The 22,712-nt window shown below is 41.5% G+C and overlaps 1 protein-coding gene across 2 annotated transcripts in view; it reads left to right on the top strand.

Annotated features, from left to right (window-relative positions):
* Positions 1 to 21,285, top strand: part of KLHL20 (kelch like family member 20) — a 37,887-nt gene extending 16,602 nt beyond the window's left edge. For both annotated transcript variants that reach the window (XM_077824573.1, XM_077824574.1), the window contains exons 4-12: positions 3,212 to 3,370; positions 4,629 to 4,723; positions 7,206 to 7,321; positions 8,108 to 8,291; positions 12,102 to 12,245; positions 12,627 to 12,760; positions 13,416 to 13,624; positions 15,607 to 15,713; positions 19,438 to 21,285. In XM_077824573.1, the coding sequence (XP_077680699.1) occupies positions 3,212 to 3,370; positions 4,629 to 4,723; positions 7,206 to 7,321; positions 8,108 to 8,291; positions 12,102 to 12,245; positions 12,627 to 12,760; positions 13,416 to 13,624; positions 15,607 to 15,713; positions 19,438 to 19,522 (1,233 nt within the window). In that variant the 3' untranslated portion in view covers positions 19,523 to 21,285. The remainder of the gene's footprint in view (positions 1 to 3,211; positions 3,371 to 4,628; positions 4,724 to 7,205; positions 7,322 to 8,107; positions 8,292 to 12,101; positions 12,246 to 12,626; positions 12,761 to 13,415; positions 13,625 to 15,606; positions 15,714 to 19,437) is intronic.
* The last annotated feature ends 1,427 nt before the right edge of the window (positions 21,286 to 22,712 follow it).

The raw sequence follows: 22,712 nt of genomic DNA on the forward strand, positions 1-22,712 counted from the left end.
TGCATAATGACTTAGCCACTCCCAGTCTCTATTTAAGCCTAAGTTAATTGTATCCAATTTGCAAATGAATTCCAATTCAACAGTCTCTCGCTGGAGTCTAGTTCTGAAGTTTTTCTGTTGTAATATCGCAACTTTCATGTTTGTAATCGCGTGACCAGAGAGATTGAAGTGTTCTCCGACTGGTTTATGAATGTTATAATTCTTGACATCTGATTTGTGTCCATTTATTCTTTTACGTAGAGACTGTCCAGTTTGACCAATGTACATGGCAGGGGGGCATTGCTGGCACCATGATGGCATGTATCACATTGGTAGATGTACAGGTGAACGAGCCTCTGATAGTGTGGCTGATGTTATTAGACCCTGTGATGGTGTCCCCTGAATAGATATGTGGGCACAGTTGGCAACGGGCTTTGTTGCAAGGATAGGTTCCTGGGTTAGTGGTTCTGTTGTGTGGTATGTGGTTGTTGGTGAGTATTCGCTTCAGGTTGGGGGGCTGTCTGTAGGCAAGGACTGGCCTGTCTCCCAAGATTTGTGAGAGTGTTGGGTCATCCTTCAGGATAGGTTGTAGATCCTTAATAATGCGTTGGAGGGGTTTTAGTTGGGGGTTGAAGGTGACGGCTAGTGGCGTTCTGTTATTTTCTTTGTTAGGCCTGTCCTGTAGTAGGTGACTTCTGGGAACTCTTCTGGCTCCATCAATCTGTTTCTTCACTTCCGCAGGTGGGTATTGTAGTTGTAAGAATGCTTGATAGAGATTTTGTAGGTGTTTGTCTCTGTCTGAGGGGTTGGAGCAAATGCAGTTGTATCGCAGAACTTGGCTGTAGACAGTGGATCGTGTGGTGTGGTCAGGGTGAAAGCTGGAGGCATGTAGGTAGGAATAGCGGTCAGTAGGTTTCTAGTATAGGGTGGTGTTTATGTGACCATCATTTATTAGCACTGTAATGTCCAGGAAGTGGATTTCTTGTGTGGACTGGACCAGGCTGAGGTTGATGGTGGGATGGAAATTGTTGAAATCATGGTGGAATTCCTCAAGGGCTTCTTTTCCATGGGTCCAGATGATGAAGATGTCATCAATATAGCGCAAGTAGAGTAGGGGTGTTAGGGGATGAGAGCTGAGGAAGCGCTGTTCTAAGTCAGCCATAAAAATGTTGGCATACTGTGGGGCCATGTTCTGTTTCTGACATCTGTGCAAAGGGAGCGGGGGGGAATCGATTGTAGGATGGACAGCTCATGCCTTTGTGTCAGTAGGCGAAGCTCTTGCCATATATTCTATTTTCAGACATTTGTTCTGTGATGACGAACCATGTTGTCTGGTATATAAATCAAATGATCACAGTCAATATTGTAAGATAAATACTCCTGATTACAATCAGCATGAAAACAGTAGTGTAGCCCATTGAAGATCTTGTGTAGGGCTATAAGTTTTCAGGAAGGAAGCAGTCAAATGGTCTATTAATTTTAGCCAGATAATTATCTGACAAATTGGGACAAAGGTGATGTTTAGACATTTTTAAATGATGCAATTGTTAAATTATGTATACTAGCAAGTCACACGGAGATAGCAACTCAGTTGGCAGAAGCGCTAGCGTTATTTTCAGTGTCTTAAGAGACCTCCCATTATGAAATAAATTGGAGAGTTACAGGATTTTGCTCCCTGCAGTGCTCTGCTACTGTCCAGACTGATGCTTTGCAACTGTCAGGGCCAGCCTTAGGCACAAGCTACCCTTTGTAGGGTTTGAAGGCAGGCTCAACAGACATGCTGGCAGCCCAGTTTCTTCCTCCTTCCCCAGCGGTGGGACTGCAGGGGCGAGGTAGTTTGTTGACCAACTTTATCTCAGCTTCTCCTATGACCATTGGAAGCTAGTCGGATAACTGTGACCTATGCTGCCTGCTATGTCCCTTTTAGCAACATGTGCTGTTGTGAGCATCTTGGATATTTTCTAATACACACACAGTATTTTGAATTGGTTCTTCAAGTAACTAAACGAACCATGCAGATGATCGCTAGAAGAGTGGAAATCTTTGCCAAGAGAATTTATTTTTATTATGCTTAAAATCTTGCAGCCAGGAAGCTGAGCTCTTGCATGCACATTGTTACTTACTGTGGAATGCCAACTTTCAAGCACTTCATGTTGCTGAACCTCTTTCTCAGGTGCCATGGTAGAAACTGGGCAGCCTTGTGCGGAATATGGGTTGGCTGTCAGCAATTGTACCATTTCCATAGGTCTGTTTTATTTAGGTTGTTATACCTCTCCCATTGTCCTGGTATCTGAGTGCCTGAGCATGATATTCAGTGTGTCATAGGTCCATAGCCACCCAGGACAGTCTGCAGTATGGCTGTGTAGTGCATTATCACTGTGCTATCATTTGGTCTGAGCATAGGAAGGAGAAGAATCTCCTAGGTCTTCTAATGGTGGCTAAAGTCTTCTGAGAAACTTGCTTCTTATCTTGGGTACAGAAGAATTTATTAACATGTTTGCAAGTTGCCAGTGGCTTATGTTTCATAGGAGATCAGTCCTTGGGGTTTTTCAGAGGCTCTGATTCCCTCTTAAGTGCATTTGCACTCTCTCACTCTGTGTATATATTTAGAGAGAGTGAAAGAGACAGAGGTAGGATCATATGAGTCCATCTGCTGTCCTGAGACACTTTCCATTCTGCTACAAATCAACGTCAAGAAGATTTTTCCTACATATCTACAATGTCTCTGGTAATTTGTTTTTGAGACTTTTACCTTCGATTCTGATTTGGATTTGTTACTACATTACAAATAAAATGTCTTTATTTTGGTGCCACTTTCCTCTCAAATATTTATCAGCTGTAGAACATTTTTCTTTCTGTTTTATGTATTCCACATGGCAAATGAGGAGGCTGGCTTTAAACAAGGGCTTTGCTATTCCCAAATTTTGAAATAGATTAGTGCATTCTGTGACTTACCACTTTACAGAACTTTTATTTTCCCCATTCATTTTCATTGCCATCTAAAAGTTATCTGAACTGCACTGTTGGGGCCCAATTTTATGAAGCGCTGTGGATCCTCCACTTCCCTGATGTCAACGGAATTGGAAGGTGCTCAGCACCTTACTGGATTGGACCAATTGGATCCTATCTAAAGGGAAGGATTTCTCCTTTAACTTTGAGGCAGAGTCCAGAAGCAGTGAGTGCTTTGAAACAGTGTCCTTACCTTTTTCTTTATCATCATCTCTTTGAACAGGTGATGGAGAGTGAGGAGTTCATGCTTCTTCCAGCCAATCAGCTCATAGATATCATATCCAGTGATGAGTTGAATGTTCGCAGTGAGGAGCAGGTGTTCAATGCAGTGATGGCCTGGGTAAAGTACAGCATTCAGGAGAGGCGACCCCAGCTACCCCAGGTAACCTTGAGCGTGGTTCACATGCATCTGCTTTGTACAAGGAGAAAGAGATTTTGTTGGTGTAAGTAGTGGAAATAATTCCCCTCCTGACTTTCCAGGTGTGTTAGAACACTCACATTTTCCAGTCATCTAGGCCTAAAAGTCCAGTGCCCAGGTATGTTAGTAACGGGTCCTTTAAAAATGCTTACTGATAGAAACATTAAGATTTGCCATACTGGATCGGACCCTGGGTTCATCTAGTCAATCCTATCTTCAACAGGGGCCGGTACCAGATGCTTCAGAGGATTGTGAATGAACCCCTAATGCAATTATGGAATAACCTTCCCCTAAGGGAAGTTTCTTCTTAACCCCAGGCAGTTGATTTATGCCTTGAATTCTGAGGGTTTATACTACAGCTGGTCAGAACATTCTTGATTAAATATGTTCTTTTGTCAAAGCTGAAATTTTGCGGCAGCATTGTCTGTTTTGACAAAGTTTTTGAGGGGAAGGTTTCTGAGTTCCGGGATTCTCTGGTCAGAAATAATGAGGAAGAAAGAGAGACTCTTACTGCCCTGCTTTGCCCTTTTTGCTCCAAAAATGCTTTTTTCATTTCAGCACAATTGCATTTCAGCACAATTGCATTTCATGAAAACTTTCAAAAGTTGTGAAACAGAATGGTCATCCTCCTGTCAGCTCTAGTTTATACCCCTTACAACTCTTTGGTCCCTTGTAGGACCATATGTTCATCTGTGTTTAATTCTGTATTCTATTATACCTGCTTGTGCATTTAAAGTGTAAGCTGTTTGTGGCATGTTTGATGTAGTTCATTTACTGTACACTGCAGTGTACACTTAAAAGGGTAAATAGATAATAAAACTGTCAGCCAAACAAGTGCTTAGGACAATATGTATAGACATCTGCAGTCCTCTTAAGGTTTTCAGTCAGGTTGTTGGGTTTCATTCATGAGCAGTCTCATTGGGTCAGCTCTTTTAAAATCTGATGTTGTCCTGCTGGATAAGGACACTGGCTTATTGAAATTGCAAAGGTGCTATAGACAAAAAGTTGCATTGAGCCAGAGTATCATGGTCTGAATTACTACTGGGATTGTTAGTACACTCCCTATTGCTAATCTTTCTGTCCTTGTGACTGCATTATAACTTAATTGGATCACAAAGCATGTGGAAGCAAATTAGCTAATGTTGCTCTCTATTTGACTGCTCCTTCCATATGTAAGGTGACAAGTGCGTTGCCTTTAATTGTGTTCTGTTGTGTCTCATAGGTGCTGCAACATGTCCGTCTGCCACTACTCAGTCCCAAGTTCCTGGTGGGTACAGTCGGCTCAGATCCACTCATTAAAAGTGATGAAGAATGCAGGTAACTCCAGCTGGAAAGAGTGAAACTGAACAGTGCAGTTCTATGAATTTCACTTCATGCCTTATCTGTGTTTGCTGTCCAAGAATATTGTGATTTGTCAGTGGTAAAACTAAGGTGATACTTACCAGTTTCCTTTTCTGGGATTGGGCAGAGGGGAGATAGAAGAAAGCACTGTATTGCAAGTATGTATTTATTTGTGTAGAAGTTGCAGTGTACCCTCAAAGGAGCTTTTTTAATCAATATTTTGGTGGGAGAGAGAGCTTTGGGTAAGCAATTTACCTTTCTGATAAATCACCCTTCACAAAATGGCCTGTTTTTCCTATCACTTTGGCTGTAAAGCCAGGTGCCTTAGTTACCATGAATCCCACTGAGCACTGCTCAGAGGAAGCCATATTCTAAACAACCTAAAATAGCTTTTCTGTATCTGAAAATGTCATGACTTTTATTACCAGGTTAGCCAGGGGTTCCCAAACTTTTTTTCCCTGAAGTCCACCCGTCCAGTTGCAATAGGCACTGTGACCCACTATTAATACTTCTTGGGGAAAATTATAAATATTAATTATTACATACATATAAACTATAACACTATACACAACGTGCATGTTCCTTTTCATTTTAATGTAAACAATGATAGAAATCCCGAGCAATATGCACTCAAAGAAATGCTTCAAGATCTTTGAAACCAAACAGCTTTAGTAAAACTACACTTCACTTTGCCAAATTTTGCTCTCCACATTTTTTATTCAGAAAGGGGAAACGCAATGTGTAAATGTGCAGTGTATAAAACTGAACAATAAGTCACACAATGTTAACAAAATTGTTTAAAAAATGTGCTATTTGTTGATTTTAAAACAAAATAGTTGTCCAATTTTGAACACTATATTGTGTTTTCAATTTTTTTAGTGTAAAATCTGAATTTCTGTGCTGTGTCAGTAAAGACCCAACCTTCTTTCTACTAACTAGAAAAGAATAAAATATTGTAAATAAAAACATAAAATGACAATTATATTGTAACACACTGAGGCAACAGGTATTTATCTGACCTGGTAAAGGAAAATCCAAACGTCAAATATGTGTCGTCATATTTTCTTACTACTTCCTTTATTTTTTTGGCTGGCTCATTTTGTGTAGCTGTAAATAGTCTGGGATTTTCAGTATCTTCTCCATCACAGCATTCTTCTCTTTTTCTAAAAAATAAATCTATCCTTGTCAAATTGAAATAGTGCTTGACGTTTTTTACAGTTGTAAATGGCGGACTGTGCGTACGTTGCTAGGTTACCTTGCAGTGAAATGCACCATTGTACTCACAAAAATTAAACTTGACATATTGCAGCTTGTTTTTAAAATAAATAAATAGTTTTTTCTATGTTTTGTTCAACATACACAGTTCAAAACATTACATTTATATAGCTATTACTTAGATTACATGAGTCACATGAAGTTAAATATTTACTAAGAGATTGGCTGGAGAATGCAGTTGTGCTGGCAGACCACCCGAGACTGTGTCGTGGCCCACCTTTGGGCCCTAGCCCACAGTTTCGGAACTCCTGACTATACCAACCCACCTGGAACTAGAAGAGAATGCTAGGACTATGGGGAAGCTGCAGCTCCCCTTTACAGAGGCGTAAAGCTCCCCTTTCTAATGCTGCAGGCTTATGAGATATCAGACTTTGAAGCTCTGGTGTTTTTATATACAGAAAATTGTCACTCGTGTAGGACTAAATTTTTCGCTTCCTGGTCTTTGGGCATGTGTAATACTTTGGTGCTGAAGGAGTTCAGTTTTTGTGTGGAGAAGGTGGAAGCTTTTTTGTGGCAGGTTATTTAAAATAAAGTAAAAAAGCCGATTGAAGTTGCTCAGGGATTTGGAGTGTTAGAATTATTTGCAGGGTGATATATAAGTGGGTAAGAGGGTGGGTGAGCTACTTAAAGCTGAATGATAAAATTTTTATCATCTGGATACCTCATCCATCTATTGGTATTGTGTGTGAGGTTTTAACCACTGATATTTTGATCCTAAACAAAATAATTGCTTGTCAAGTTTTATCTTACAGCGCATTGTTTTTTTTAATTACTTATTTTGGGCATGGTTAAAATAGTAGGGTCTTTATGTTAACCATAGTATTTTGCATGTACCATTCGTAGTAATATCTAATGTTGACACTGATCAAATGTTAGTGCCAATCTAATATTTCCAACGAGGGCATGTTCCAACGTTCATTGAGATGAATAGCAGTCTTTCCATTGACTTCAATGGGCTTTGGATTAGGCCTTTGGTTAGCAAAGCAATAGATGTCTTTTGAATACCTAAGAGAGGTCATATATATATTGTACATAAAGTCATGCATATTCTTTTTAGTATGGCAATAACTGGAACATGATTGGTGATGGCTGCTATTTTTAGGGATGGCATGTCCCAAATAGTACTTCCTGAAAAATGCCACTGTCACCCAGACATTTAGAATAAAAGTTTTCTCTTGCACAGGGACCTGGTGGATGAAGCTAAGAACTACCTGCTGTTGCCCCAAGAACGGCCACTGATGCAGGGACCAAGAACTCGACCACGCAAACCTATCCGCTGTGGAGAAGTGCTCTTTGCAGGTGCGTATAGTGCCTGCAACTTTGGCTGTGAGATCCAAGTTTAAATGCTCTTTGTTTCAAAGTTAATCCATATGGCCAACCCTAACTATCAGACCTTCAGAAGTGACATTTTATGTTACCCATCCCACAGTTTGAGTTAACCTACACTTTCTTCTTGTCTTGCATTGTCTTTGGGCTTGTCTGCACTTACTGGGGGATCGATGTGCGGCGATCGATACATCAGTGGTTGATTTAGCAGGTCTAGTGAAGACCCACTAAATTAACCGCAGATTGCTCTCCTGTCGACTCCTGTACTCCACCAAATCGAGAAGACTAGGGGGAGTCGATGGGCGAGCGTCTCCCATCGACATTGCATAGTGTGGACCCCGTGGTAAGTAGATCTAAACTATATCGATTTGAGTTACGCTATTCACGTAACTCAAATTGTGTAGTTTAGATCGAATTTTCCCTGGAGTGTAGACAAGGCCTTTGTCTTGCAAAATGGGTTTCTGGTCTATGATTAGTGCTCCCAGGCACTGTGGTAGCACTCATAATAATACATGCTGAAACACTTGACTTTCAATGGGACTTGTGCTCCTAAACTCACGTAGGCACTTTTGAAAATTCCATCCTGTTTTCTTATTCACAGTCCTCTGAGTGAATAATTCTGATACACACTATCCCAAGAAGACAGTCTAAGAAGCATCTGTGGGCAGAAGATGTAGATAGATTATTTGTTGTAGACAGTGCACAGTGTGTGAGTTTGATGTACTACCCTGACACTGTTTCTTGTGTTGATTCCTGCAGTGGGAGGCTGGTGTAGTGGGGACGCAATTTCCAGCGTGGAGCGCTATGACCCTCAAACCAATGAGTGGCGGATGGTGGCTTCCATGAGCAAAAGGCGCTGTGGAGTTGGGGTCAGTGTTCTGGATGACCTCCTGTATGCTGTGGGAGGCCATGATGGTTCTTCTTACCTTAACAGTGTAGAAAGGTAGGTCTCCAGCAGAGACATCAAAACATGGTGCCATGTGATAAAGGCGTCCATTTTGCTGTCTGTGTTGCTTGTATGCTGAACGGCTGAAATACTACATCTATACTATCTACATTTCCTGCTTCAGTACATAAGCTAATATGTGGCAGTGGTTACTAGCAGGGTGGATTTGATTTAAATCACTAGTCAGGAAGACTCGATTTAATCATGGATTTCTTACATAAAAGTGCGTTCTTGTTGGTTGTTATAACCTTAATACATATTCTTCACAACTCAGAGACAGATGTAGGTTTCATTTTTAGAAGGTACACAATATACATTTTTTAAGTGATCTAATCTGAAAATTTTTCAAAATAATTTTACAGTTATATCAGAAAATGAATGATTGTTTGGTTATTTCATTTACCAAAGGCAATTGAAGCAGATATTTCACCTCCCAATGACTTCATAAATATCTCCAATTCAACAGGTTAATTGTTAATATTTGGAGGATTTTCTTGCCAGGCTGTATTAGGAGGAGAACATCACCAGACAGACATTTAAATTGTTTTATTTAACTAAAACAACGTTATGCATTCTGGATTTTTTTCTTCAACAGCAAACATATAATATTTTAACAAAACAAGCATATGAATTTTTGAATTTAGTTAAATATTCAAGTTTTTTAAAATCAGATTTGTTTTTGTTAAAATTGTTTTTAACTAAAATAGATAAATGAAATATTTAAAAAAAAAAATTAAATCGACTATGTCAGCCAGGTCAACATGAGAAACTTAAAATATTGGCTTCTGCACCTAACTCAGTCATCCTCACCTTCATTTTCCTGTTAGTTCATAATCTGGAAAAGAAAAACAAGCTTTCCTGCTTTTTCAAGTCCTAAACGATTTCTCAATTTGGAATGAATTCATACAAAGGAAGAAAATATTCTTTCTATACCAGCAGAAGAAGCTACTGCTGTTAAAAGTGAGATTATCACTTCAACAGTCTCTGAATCCAAGTGCTTAAGTGACTTCAACCAGTTCACTGGTGTGACTTTCTTTAAAACATCATCAGCAAACATATTTCTTGAATGGTTCACCCTGAGCTCTGAAGTTTATTATCGTTGGCATTATGGAGGGATGATTGCTGGATGTCATGTCACAGCCAACTCCTCTTCTTCAGCAGTTTTGAAGGTTTGACCCTGGTACCAACTACTGAGAATATTTGCAAGAAAATGAACTATAGATAGTGCTTGTCCCATTTGTTTTTTTTAATGCTTGTAATTTAACTCTGTCATTGCATATTTCTCTTTTTAAGATCTCACTCAGTTCCTTCCAAATTTCAACAGCGTCAGCAATAAAACAGCTATTTCCCTGCATTTTGTTCAAGGCTACAGAAAATAGGCTTCAGGGAACTCAGCATGTGTTCAACATTTCTCTTAAGCCCAGTGTTGAGAACTTTGGCTGTGACAGTGTCATCTATTTGTTCATGATTTTGTTCACAAACTGTCATCAGGTTAGGCCAGTTCTTGATATAGAGGTCAAAACAGTCCACTACTGAGTTCCATCACACTTTTTGTGGGAGACTTAGCTTGGTTCCTCTCACTTTTTTCAGAGCAGCTGCTGCAAAGTGGTTGTTACGGAAGTATTTTGCAATTTCAACAACATTAGCCTTTATTTCTGGAACATTGGAGGTGCATCAAATGAGCACTGCAACTGTATGTTATTAGCTTGGGACTCTCTTCTAAATAATTTCTTCTAATCTTGGATACATTTGCAGCATTGTCTGTAACCAAGCTGCGTACTAGACATTTGAAATTTTCTTCACAGATTCTTATAGCTTTTACTGCTACTTCTTGTAAGTATTCTGATGTATCAATTGTTTCTGTAAGGAAGACATTCCCTCCTGCTGTTGTCACACAAGCACATGCAACAGGATCATTGTGGACACTGCTCCACCCATCAAGACTCAAAGGTTAACAATTTCACCGTCTAGACCTTTTGCACACTGCTCAATTTCTTTTTCATACACTTTATCCAGCAATTTGCCTGCGACATCTGCTCTGTTGGGTGGACTGTATCCTGGTCTTAATGACTGAACCATGTTAATGAAGTGTGGGTTCTCAATCATACGGAAAGGAGAGTTTGTTGCATAAACAAACTGGGCAGTTTTTCCATCAATCATCTCTTTTTGTAATCTGCTGGTTCTTATCACATACTTCTCTATGGTTGTTTCTGGATGATGGAGGTTTTTCTTTTCTTTTTTGCTACAGGTGATGTACTGTGGCTATGTGACATACATGATATGACTGAAACACTATCATTGGCAGATAATTCTGAAACTATAGAAAATGATGGTGATCTTGAAGGTGGATAGTCTTCAGAATCCTGTCTGTTGAGGATGGATTCTCCTAAACAAAATAAGTCAATGCAGTTATTTCATTATTATTACGATACTGCTCATTTAGTATTACTCATTGAATTGACTGACACTCAGTACTACTTTAAAGGTGAAATTGTAAAAGGAAGATCTGCCGATTTCAGCTATTTATTTTTGATCACAACTGCATCTAAAATGATAGTACCATAGAGCAACAACTATATTTTTTGCTCAAACATGAGAATTCAAGAATAGTCCAGAAGGAAGGCGGGCAGTCCTTAAGAAAGAAGTATGAAATAAAAAAGTTTACCAGCTTGAAGATCCTGCATGTTCAGACATGTTCCTTTCATCATCTTCAACACAGCTTCCTCCTGAGAAAGAACACTTCTCATGATGTTGTTTCATTCGGGCAACCAGGCCTTGCATTTCTTTGTTGCACTGTTTTGCTTTTTGCATGCATGCCTGTCTCACCCACAGGTAGAGGAACTTCATTAAAATATTCCCTAATCCATGAACTATTGGAACTCATTCACAAAACTTTTCTTAAACATTACATGAATATGTTGTCTCACATTGTAGAATTAGAATTTATAATCCCTGTTCCATGATGAGATACATTATAGCTCAAAGATATCTTAATTAAAACTATCTTTAAATAGGTTTTTTCCTCAAAAAGCATTTTATCAAAAAAGCCAATTTAAATGAAAAAATCCGATTTTTTTTATTTTTTTTTTTAAATCATTTATTTTTATCCACCCTTGTTACTAGCTTTTTTGACATCTGTATCAATTTTATTCTAAACTGAAACATCAGACATACCAGGATGTAGCCTTATATCCCTAACTTAATGGTAATCTTAGTCTGACCTCTGCTCTGAGCTCTCTGAGGCATAGCCTTTGGCATGTGAAGGAGTAGGGAAATGAAGTGTAAGAGTGGGCCTGGCTGTAGTTTATGATGGGCATGGCTTTTGCTAACTTCCTTACATATACATTCCCACTGGCTTGTTTTATTAGTGTTGCTCAGGAAGGTGAGACTGCAGGCATATATGTACTTGTAAGGAGGGGAAAACTATCCAGACATTCTTTTCTGGGTTGATGAATAAAGAATTATGTGGACGTTGGAAATATATACAAGGGAGGAGGAATGGAGGTCAGATTTGGACCTTTGAAACCTTCAGTGATTTAAAGTAAAATACAGTGGAACCAGCTTTTAGTGAGGTCAGTAACTTTTCCAAGAATGACTTCATGCTAAGATGAGGTTTTACTGCAACCAGAATTGCAGTTTGCACTGCATAGTGTATTGGAACAATTCAGGACTTTCATCCTTCTTCATAGTTTTCCTCTGAAATCAGGATAAGCAAGTTCCACTGTACCACTAATCACAAGCCACAGGGGAGTCAGAGATTTCTGTAGATAAGCAGTGCAGACTTGAATTATTTGACACACTTTTTAGATACGACCCGAAGACTAATCAGTGGAGCAGTGATGTGGCTCCCACCAGCACCTGCAGGACCAGTGTTGGAGTGGCAGTTCTCGGGGGATACCTCTATGCTGTTGGTGGCCAGGATGGTGTCTCTTGTCTCAACATTGTGGAAAGGTATTAAAAATAAGGAAGCGGGAGGGAAGGAGAAGGAAAGATCTTATAAGAAGATGCAGTTGGTGCATGGGAGTTTGAAAGAAGGCAACAAATGCTGAGTGGGTTTGTTAGTGATTGTATTTGAAGGTGGATGTTTTTAGTTTAACCTGAATTCCAGCAAACAGCAACTGTCTGCCTAGCTGCCATGATGTGTATATACTGAACCTCTTTTAGAGGCTAAAACCAGAACAGACGTGTTAGTATTACCCCACCTGAATGTGGAACTGCCAGAAATACTGCTCCCCACAGATTCCTTTGGTTGCTTGCTGTAGCTCCCAAGGGAAACAGGGCCTGATGTGTATACTTGGAAGCTCAACTGGTCTCTGCTTTTTCTTGTGGCAGGTATGATCCAAAAGAAAACAAATGGACTCGGGTGGCTTCCATGAGCACCAGGCGCTTGGGAGTGGCAGTGGCTGTGTTAGGGGGCTTTCTCTATGCTGTGGGAGGCTCCGATGGGACGTCACCTCTCAATACAGGTATGTCACTTCTCCATACTGCACTGCAACCAGTATCTTCCGTGGTCCTGTTCTTTTACCCATACTCCTTCCCCAGAAAGCTGGTAAATATTTGTGTGGTCAGTTTTCTGAGTGGGTTCCTCACCTGAAGTTAATTTTGCTATACATTAGTACTGTCCCCATCCTCCTAAACCACTGCTAGCTGGTTATATGTTTGTGTGTCTGCTTCTTACTAGGAAGTTGCAATACGCAGTTACTTTGTGCATTTTCTTAGCACTTGCCTACAAAGAGCCAGTACATCATCTCTGTGATATCTCTGGTCTTTGCTGGCTTGGGCAACAGCATACTTACTGGAGCTCACTCTGTCACAAGTGTAGATGGCAGTACAGACCAGTTGTAGCTTCACCAGAATTTCATTCTTCAGCTCAGGTGCATTAAATGACTGAACATCTGGCATTCCTGTCTTTGTTAGACTGGGGTTGGGGAGAGGAGGAGGAATAGCAAGTCTTCTAGAGAAAGCAGGGAGAAGCAGTGTGGATGGTGACAAACTGACACAATGTGTTTCTGGTGTGGGGAGGAAATGTCTCTTCACAGTCTGATCCATGTTATGGCTACAAGCACAGAGCCACTAATAGAAGATGGTGTCCAAAGATTTGTAATATGACTTTCTCCACAGTGGAGCGCTACAATCCCCAAGAGAACCGCTGGCACACAATAGCTCCCATGGGGACTAGACGGAAGCACCTGGGCTGTGCAGTATACCAGGACATGATCTATGCTGTGGGAGGCCGAGATGATACCACAGAGCTCAGCAGTGCCGAGAGATACAACCCCAGAACCAACCAGTGGTCTCCTGTGGTGGCCATGACATCACGGCGGAGCGGCGTGAGTTCTGCTTCATTTGCCAGCTTGTGCTGTGCGTAGCTACTTAGCTGGAGCATAGGGAGGGCTCTGCTCTTTTCTTGCTTCTTTCACTTTTCCTGCATCTTACCCCCTTCTAAGAGGGAAATGTTTTTAAAAAGGCAAAGCACATAGCCCAGAAGGAAGTACTAGGTGTAGCAATAGTAGCTTCCTGTGCTGCAAGGGGTGAATGGGTGATGATGACAACTTTTTAATACAACCGAGAAGGGGGAATTGTTTTTAGGCCGGTTTTTTCCATAGGAGTTTTGACTACTGGCACTGAGTCACGAGCACTTAATTCTGAAGCAGGGAATTCTTGAGTGTGCTACTTCAGTAAATAGTGATAACCTCCCACCCTGCCCTCCCAATAACATCAGAAGCCATTAGAGGAAAGAACATGCTATTAAACACACAGGCCCTGTCCTATTGTGCACTTTGGAGGAATTAGCAAACGAACATGATAGATCTCCAGTCTATCTTGCCACCCAGACAAACTGGACTTAGTGATAAATGGTCACTTACACCAAAAATCACACCACATTCAGGTTGCTTCCAGTCCCAAGAAACCAGTCACTTACCTCAAATCAGTTACCCTAGATCTTAAACCAAAGACAATGCCTATAGCCATTCCTGTAATAAACTATCTAAAGGTTTATTAATTATGAAAAAGGAAGAAGAGTTATTTACAGGTTAAAGCAAGCAAACATATACACACAAATGAGTTACCATCTAAATCCAAAGAGTGATTGAATTGACAGACCACTACTTAAGTGTTTTTCAGGGCAGACCCAGGAGGCAGCCCCTGGCTTCAGTTTAGAGTCTCTGGCCCTTCAGAGTTCAAATAGCCAGAACATTGGAAAATTTTCCCATAGCTTTGTTTTATTTCCTTCATTCAGCTTTCAAGGCCACAGGATGAGCTTTCTTGCATATAGCATTTTCTAGGCATGATGGAGCCATTAACCAATCCTTCATATTGCAATGATCCTTGATGGCCTTTCTGATTTTGGTAGTCCTTCTGGATGGACAGGGAGAACGATTCCCATAGCTAAGTTCATAAATTCAGAGCAAACATTTTCAAAGTTATAAAGCAAAATGTACATATTTTCTAATAGCATGGAATACAGACATTGTAAGTGTGATTGATTGCATGCAGCAACTTACAAGCATTTCATAGAATCTAAACACTAAATACATTCTTACAAGAATAATACCTATTTTGAGCAAAACTAACATACAGGTGACCTGCTCTGGTCTCCAGCTACGAGGTTGTCAGTTCTTAGCTAATGCCTGCAGCCTGGGCAAGAGCTGGCATCTGGCCTGCCAACATCACAATGAGGTCCTCAGAGCCTGGGGCTGGAGGATCTTACTGTTCGCTTTGGGATCAGTGTAGTACAACTCCTATTGCTTATTGTGTGATGAAGGTCTTATTCATTCTAACCCTTGCTGTTTTTACTCTCCCAGTCCCTGGGGCATGAACTTGAGTGTATCATTTGTGCTATCTGATGAGCTGAACCAGTCTTGAGAGCAATGACATTTAAATCACTTGTAAAACCAATGTACTGCTAATGAGAGTCCAACACAGTTGCCAATGCACAAACAGCAAAACACATTTTTTTGTCTTCTCTGACACAGTGGGAAAGCTCTAATTTTTTTTTTTTTTCGGCTAACTCTACTCAGCATCCCAGAGAAGTAGCCATGTGTTTTAGGGGAATCTGTACTGAAATGTTCTAGTTGAATACCATTTTATGCTAGGTTTTATGAATCTGTATTTTAACAGAAATACTAAAATACAATTGTCCCTTCTGTACCCCTACTGCCTCCAGGAACGTGTGCTGTGTACTGACATCTTCCTAAGGCTTGACTCTGCTGATTAATGAATGGCTTTTTATTGAAGTGTTTCTCTTGTGAGACAAGCCTTCAAGACCTGCAACGAAGCATGAATAATGTCTGTGGTGGTTGTTTTCCAGGTTGGCCTTGCAGTAGTGAATGGACAGCTAATGGCAGTGGGAGGCTTTGATGGCACAACGTACTTGAAGACCATTGAAGTGTTTGATCCTGATGCTAACACATGGAGGTAACCTTTAAATTCATAAAACAGTGAAATTGCAAACCTTAGGCACACCTGCTTAAATTATGCCTATGACTAGTCTTCCCAGCAGAGTGGAGATGTGTTGTGCCTCATCTTACTGGAAGTTGGGTTGATGGAGGTGGCCACTGTAACCCTTTATGTGACTTGGCTGGTTTGTTTAAAAGAGAAACCAACAAAGGGAGCAGGCAATGTGATCCAGTGTGTCACATAACTAACCTCCCATTTCCAGAGAGAGAATCCCTTTCTGAATAACTCAGAGGTGGAGAAACTGTGTTTCTCTGCCACCCATATGCGCTTGGAATCTGTTTCAGAACAGAAGGAAATGGGGACATTTACCACTCATAATGCTGTCACTTTAGTGCTGACAGACTGTATCAGTAGCAGTGAAGTCTCCCTACGCAGCCATTTCCTAAAGAGAGGTAGCAAACCTCTACATAAGTGTCGGGCTTTCGCCAAAACAATCCATATCTGAATGGTCTATAGTGCTGCTGTGTTGCAATATGTGTCTTGTCCATTGCTCCTCCATGCGTCGGACCAGAGGAGTAACAGCCGTTTTTGAAATAGCTCCCTGTGGCGAGGGCCTGCAGCTTCCTTTTTCAAAACTGGAGTAGCTGTGCTTTAAGTCCCCTCTACCATCTTCATTTTGAATATAATAGACATGATTCTACTACAGTGCCTTGAACTCAAGAACCCCAAAGACCTTTGCTCACTTTAGTGAATTAAGCCTCACAATACCATTAGGAAGTAGGGAAGTGTTGATTTGCCATCATACAGCTGGGGAAACTGAGGTCCAGAGAAGGCAAGTGACTTAGTCAGTTACATGGTGAGCCATGGGCACACACTGTATTAGAACCTAGACCTCCTAATCTCAAGTGCTGTGCTTTGGAACATTTTTTGTAGGCTAATCTGGAGATCTGTGTGTGTACGTACACATGCATTGAGCCATGTCTGCTCAGTTTACCAACAAAAATAAACATCTACCTTAGCTGTGGTAGCTTAAAGATACAGAAAGCAGAACAGAATTCAGTATGTTCCTTTGGGGCTATCTAGGCTTCACAGTGCTATGCTCTGATTCCAGAATCTCTCTAGATGGGGATATATTGTATGAAGCGGAGCAGTTTGAGTCAATGGAGTTCTGTTAAATCTGCAGGGCAAGCAGTTAGAAAAATCTTGTTTTGACTTGTAAACTAACCAGGTCTGATATGAAACCACTGGTGGGAAATATGTACTGAATAGAGACAGGCTGTTTTTCCAGAATCACTTTTCTGACTATAACTGCACTTGAAAACAACAGTTTGTGCATTAATCTAATCAGTGTAGCGTTTCAGACTCTTATTTATATTCTTGAAAGGGATTTGATATTTTAGAAATCTGTCAGGGTGCAGGGAATAGGAAGAAATTAATGTCCTTGTCCTACTGAGCTAGCCTGAACTAGTACATTAACCCTTTCATGTTGAGATTTTCTTATGTGGCGTGGGAGGCACTTCTCTCAGTTAAGCACTCTTGTGTGGTGATGCCTCTGTACAGCTCAGAAAGCCAGCCCAGTGCGGAGCAGTATATACTTAATACTCCTGAGGGAAATCTGTGCCAAAAATTAAAAATTCTGTGCCAAAAAATATTCTGCACACATTTTAAAATTCTGCAAAATTCTACAAATTTTTTCAATAAATAAATGTGGAGGCTCCAGCATTCCAGTGAAGAGCAGAGGCCACTGGCTGCACAGAGGTGGGAGATCACCCTCCGTCCGTCCCCCCAACCCCATCTCTCTGGGACACAGACTTGATGGAGAGGAGAGGCTGCACCCAACCGTGACACGGCGCAAGGGCCAGGCCTGCCACAGAAATGCTCCAGGGCCCTGCCCCTCCACACCAGGCACAACAGGTGTGGGCAGGCAGGTTCAGCCTGGGGGGATCCAGGTGTGGGATGAGAAGGTTCTGTGTGGGGCAATCTGGGTATGGGTGGCTCAGTGGCGGGTCTGGGTGCGGGGGGTGATTCTGGATGCACAGGGGCTCTTTGCAGGGTTCTAGGTGCAATGGGACTCTGCAGGAAGATCCAGATGAAGGTGGTTGGGGCTCAACAGGGGAATCTGGGTAAGGGGGGATGGGGCTTAGCAGGGGAGTCCAGATGCTGGTGGGGTGGGGGTCTGGGTGCAGGGGCCTTTTCAGGGTGGGGGTTGGAGTGAGGCTCACTGCTGGGGGTGGTCTGGGTGAAGGGGGTTGGGGTTCGGTGGGGGGTCTGACTGCAGGAAGTGAGGCTTAGCAGGCTGGGGGTTGAGTTGGGGGGGGGTCTGGGTATGCAGGAGTCCAGATGCACAGGGACTGGGGCAGACAGCGGAGGAGTTCCCTGTACAGTGACCCTCCCCCGCCCCCCATTGCTGAGGAGAGATTGGGGCTGTGTGTGTGGAGCTTCCTGCAGCCGGGGGAGGTTTCTGGGGGTGGGTCTGAACTGGCCCAGGCTGCTCCTTTCAGGGGAAGAGCAAGTCCCGTCTACCCCAGCCCAGCTGGCACTAGCAGCTGAGGGTAGGAGCCACCGGCCCAGGCATCCCCAGCCCCGCCTTCCATGCAGTGATTTACCTCTCTGCCATCTGCTCCAGATGCCCAAAACAATGTGCCCGCATTGCTGGGGTGGGGCGCGTGACCACTCTTGCCTTTTCCCTTTGCTTCCCCTTCAGGAAATCCTTTTTTTGTAAGGAAGCAAAGAAATCTGTGGGGGACACGAATTCTGTGCCTGTGCAGTGGTGCACAATTCCCCCAGGAGTAACTTAATTCTGCCTTTTAACTGGATGGTGACAGCCACTTTCCCTGGCAGAAGTGGTAGGACATATAATATGGAGAACTAGCCAAAGCATGTTTTTGTAGCTAACACAGGTAGCTATTGAGGATACTAGCTTGTTTGTTACCAGCACTGAACTGAATAAAGCTGGTGGTGTCTACTATCATCTTCCCTCTCTTTATTGGCTGGGGGACTTCTTGCTGTGTGAAGTTTTTCCTGTGTGAGGAGCACCACTAGGAAATCCTTGATATGCAATCTGGGGTTAATGGGTGGCATTGGTGAGAGTTACTGAAAGAACTCAACTGTCCTATTTCTTCCAGCAGACTGTAACTGCTTCAGCACATAGAGGAATATGCAGCTGAAGTAGGAAATTGGAGCTGATAGGCATCAGATTTCCATGTGAAATCTGGATATTGTTTCAGTATCATAGCGTGGAGAGAACAAATGATGTTTGAAATGCATAATGCATTGGTCTGTTCAGCTGTGTGTAGCATAAAGCAGATACGAGTCTGAAATTAGCTATGCACCATGTAGAAGATTTACCCCTTGCTCCAGGGTTGCCCAAAGCATAGCCAGAGGGCCTAATGCAACCCATAGAGTTGCTGCCCTCTGTTCCTGTAACTACACAGGAGCAGAAAGGAAATTCAGTGCAGTTTTCTGTTGCTGGAAGACTCGAAGCAAAACAATTTGCTGTCCGCATCAAGGGAGATACATATATGAGCAAATATGGCTATTTACTTTAGATGTGTGTTTGTATAGATTGGGGACCCCTGCCTTACTCATCAGACAGCTTAAATCACAGTCATCATCTTAAATGGAGACCAACAGTTATGCTGAACTATACATGCTGCCTGCGGAGGCTGTTTCATGCTTTTACCAGAGAAGAGCGTGCATTAAGAGCCTAAGCACTATGACCAACGACAACTTTTCTTTGCAGGTTGTACGGCGGAATGAACTATCGTCGGCTGGGAGGCGGTGTAGGCGTTATCAAAATGACACATTGTGAATCCCATATATGGTAAGCATCTAATGCAGAAAAAGCCCTTCGTTCTCTATCCTATACAAACTGAAGAGACTTACTGACTCTGGAGCTCTATGCGGCTCTAGTAAAATATAGATCCATCTTAATTCTTTGCTGGTGCCTCTTTCTATGGAATCATAAATAAAATGACTTTTCTGAGCGCACGCCCAATGGGAGACCAACTTGTCAGACTCCAGGGAACCACCGACTACAACTAGAAGCTTTGCTTATGTCCTTATTTTTTTCTAAACAGTCTCTCAGTTTTTGAATAAACTGAACTGTAAAAGTTACTCTAACATAAACAATGACCTGGGACTGCAAGCTGTGCCAGGAGTCTGGCAAAGAGGAGGGCCTCTCCTCCTCCAGCAGTGGAAGTGGCATCCATGCAGTGGATGAAAGAGGAATGTGATACTGAAAATAATGCTTTTGCCTTATTTACAGAAAGCTTCATTTAAAAAAAAAAAAAAAAGTTCTTGACCAGAAGAGTGCCACCTTTGCACAGAAGCTTTTCTGAGTGCAGAATATATTTATTTTTTCATTTAATTTGTATCATGTATTTTCTTTGTATCACTCTCCGTGAAAGATTCCATCTCTTTTAATTTTTTGAGATTGGGTTCTGACAGGCTGATGGTTGGGGCAGGGCTACATCCTGTGAGACTTCTGGATGCTGCTGTGCCGCGCCACTTGGGCATCTCAGAGCACAGGAGCTGTGAAGATTAGTGCCCTGAGTGTCTGGTCAGTTTTTTGGGAAATGAGAAGCAGGACTGGAACACCCATCTCTTTGCTGAATTATTGATACTCAAGAAGGAGGTTGGGGTTGAAAGGTGAAAAATAGCTAGACTCCAAATTTATGTATTTTTCCCAGTGTGTGGTACAAAGGTTCAGGATCTATGTCTTTCCTGTATGTGAACCTTGTGAGAGCACTTATTGCCATTATCAATTCTTGTGTCTGCTCACATGGGAACCACTTGTTATTTTTGGACAATCTAGAAAGATATCGTTGCAATTTCCTGGCACTTGCTGCCCCTATTGCAGACTTGAAATAGCTTCTGCTGAAAAATGCTCTGGTCAGAATCAGCTTAGCTCCCTACCCGTGTCTCTGCTGTTTCTTTATAATTCATACTGGGGAACATTAGGATAAGGATCAGATGGTACCTCCCCTTAGTGAATTTGTATGCACTTCCTTATGTTGGCTTTAGAGCTGGAAAAGGTATGAGGCCTGCTTAATAGACTTCTGGAGGAGGTGGTGTGCAATTGCATTGTGAGTAATGGGGTATGTTTTAGTGAGTGCAAAAAGCGTTGGGGCACTCTGCCATCCAGTTTGAGCAAACAAGACAAGTTTGCTGTATTGTTAAGTTCCAGAATGAGAGAATGTCATGATGCAACCGAGGTAACTTTGTGACATACCTACTAAATTAGAGATTTGAAAGGGTGAGAGGAATGTACATCCTTGATATTAAGAGTGGTGCTAACATCTCAGTACGGTTTGATTCCTATAACTCAGCACTTTAATGTGCTTGAGAATGTAGAAAAATAACACTATGTAACAAAAATGGGTCATTAAACAAGACCTTTTTTTTTAACAAAAAACAAGCTCCTGAAAGGTTGGCATTCTTGTGTTTACATTTGATGATCATTTGCACCTTTACAAGGAAAAACAAGTATTCTGTAAACAATTGTTTACATGTATCATTTATGCTTTTCTAGCATGAGTAACTTGTATAAATAGTAGTGTTACCTTAATAAATTTCTTTTATGCTGTTATTTATTGCTTGTTCTTTTTGTCTAAAGCAGCAGCAGGAATAACAACTTATGGTTTAATTTTTATGCTGATTTGCTTCCTTTGACTTCAAGAGAAACAAGAACAGGCCCATTTCAACATCTCTAACAAGAGCAGGGGACGCAAGAAATTTTCATAAGCTGTTACCACTCTCCAATTAAGTTATAGAGGCTCATCGCTGCTCCAGCTTTAGGGCATAAACTGATCTGCAGATGGGAGTCAGGCAGAACTACTCTCCCCCTACTACACAGGATATAGTATTTTTCAATAGGGGTTTGATACCTTCCTGAAGCATTGGGCATCAGCCCAGTAAAGACGACATATTGGACTGAACAGATGGCTGGCTGAAGCAGTTCTTAAGGAAAACTGATGTGTAGCTCTGCTGGTTGAGGGTCTGGTTGGTGGGGGAAATGGCACATGCATCCTTTAGCCTAGAAGTGGATTGTTCAGGACACAGCTATTTGTCTGGAGGGAAAGGTGACCCTGGTAACATAAGCCAAATCCAGCCCTAGTGTAATTCCACTGATTTGCAGACAGGCATTTACTTTAGCACACTTTCCTAGAACTACAGTTATGTAACACTGAACATATGTTATTTAGCAGGCTGGTTGTAGATTAAATACCATTTTCAAAAGTGGAAGGTGGCTGTAGATCATACAAGGGAAACACTCATTGATGTAGAACATCTCATATCACACATACACTGTATTGATCTTTCTTTCAGTGTTCCTTTGTCAAAGCTGGAGTGAATGTGGGCTAGTGTTAAATTTTTGTGTTAAAATCAAATATTAATTTCAGATCTTGTAATGACCATGCAAACGAGAGGGATTTTTGTATCGGAGAAAGTGAGAGACTTAAAATTCTGGGATAAATGTAGTAGTTAGTTTAGGAGAAAGATCCGATCAGCAGTACAAGTTAAGTCATTGGATTTCAGAATAAAACCCCTCAATATAAACAGGAACTGCTTCAAGCTGCCAATCTTTGTATCAGTTTTCAGTCTCTTGCCAAACACAAGGCCTAGAATGTAATTTTTTTAAAATGAAAACTTAAGCCAAGATTTTAAAAAATGGGACTATGGAACTATGCTCTGAAGGAAAAAAAAACCAACAATATTTAGGTACCCATCATCCAACAGCAGCCATGGATCAGTGGGACCTGGTGAGTGCTCAGCACTTTTGAAAGTCACACTACATAAGCACCTGCCTGCTAATTGTATTATAGAAGCACCTAGGAGCCTAGTCATAGCCAGCGTGCCATGCGCTGTACAAACAACAAAAAGATGGTCTGTACCACAAAGTATTTAAATATAGACCAATTCAAGAGTAGGCAAGGCGGTATTAGTGCCTACGTCAGCAGCATCAGTGCTATTATGTACCAATCAACAGGTAATAAGATTATTTAACTGAACTAG

The sequence above is a fragment of the Eretmochelys imbricata genome, chromosome 8 (assembly GCF_965152235.1).
Source record: "Eretmochelys imbricata isolate rEreImb1 chromosome 8, rEreImb1.hap1, whole genome shotgun sequence".
NCBI classification, from domain to species: Eukaryota; Metazoa; Chordata; order Testudines; family Cheloniidae; genus Eretmochelys; species Eretmochelys imbricata.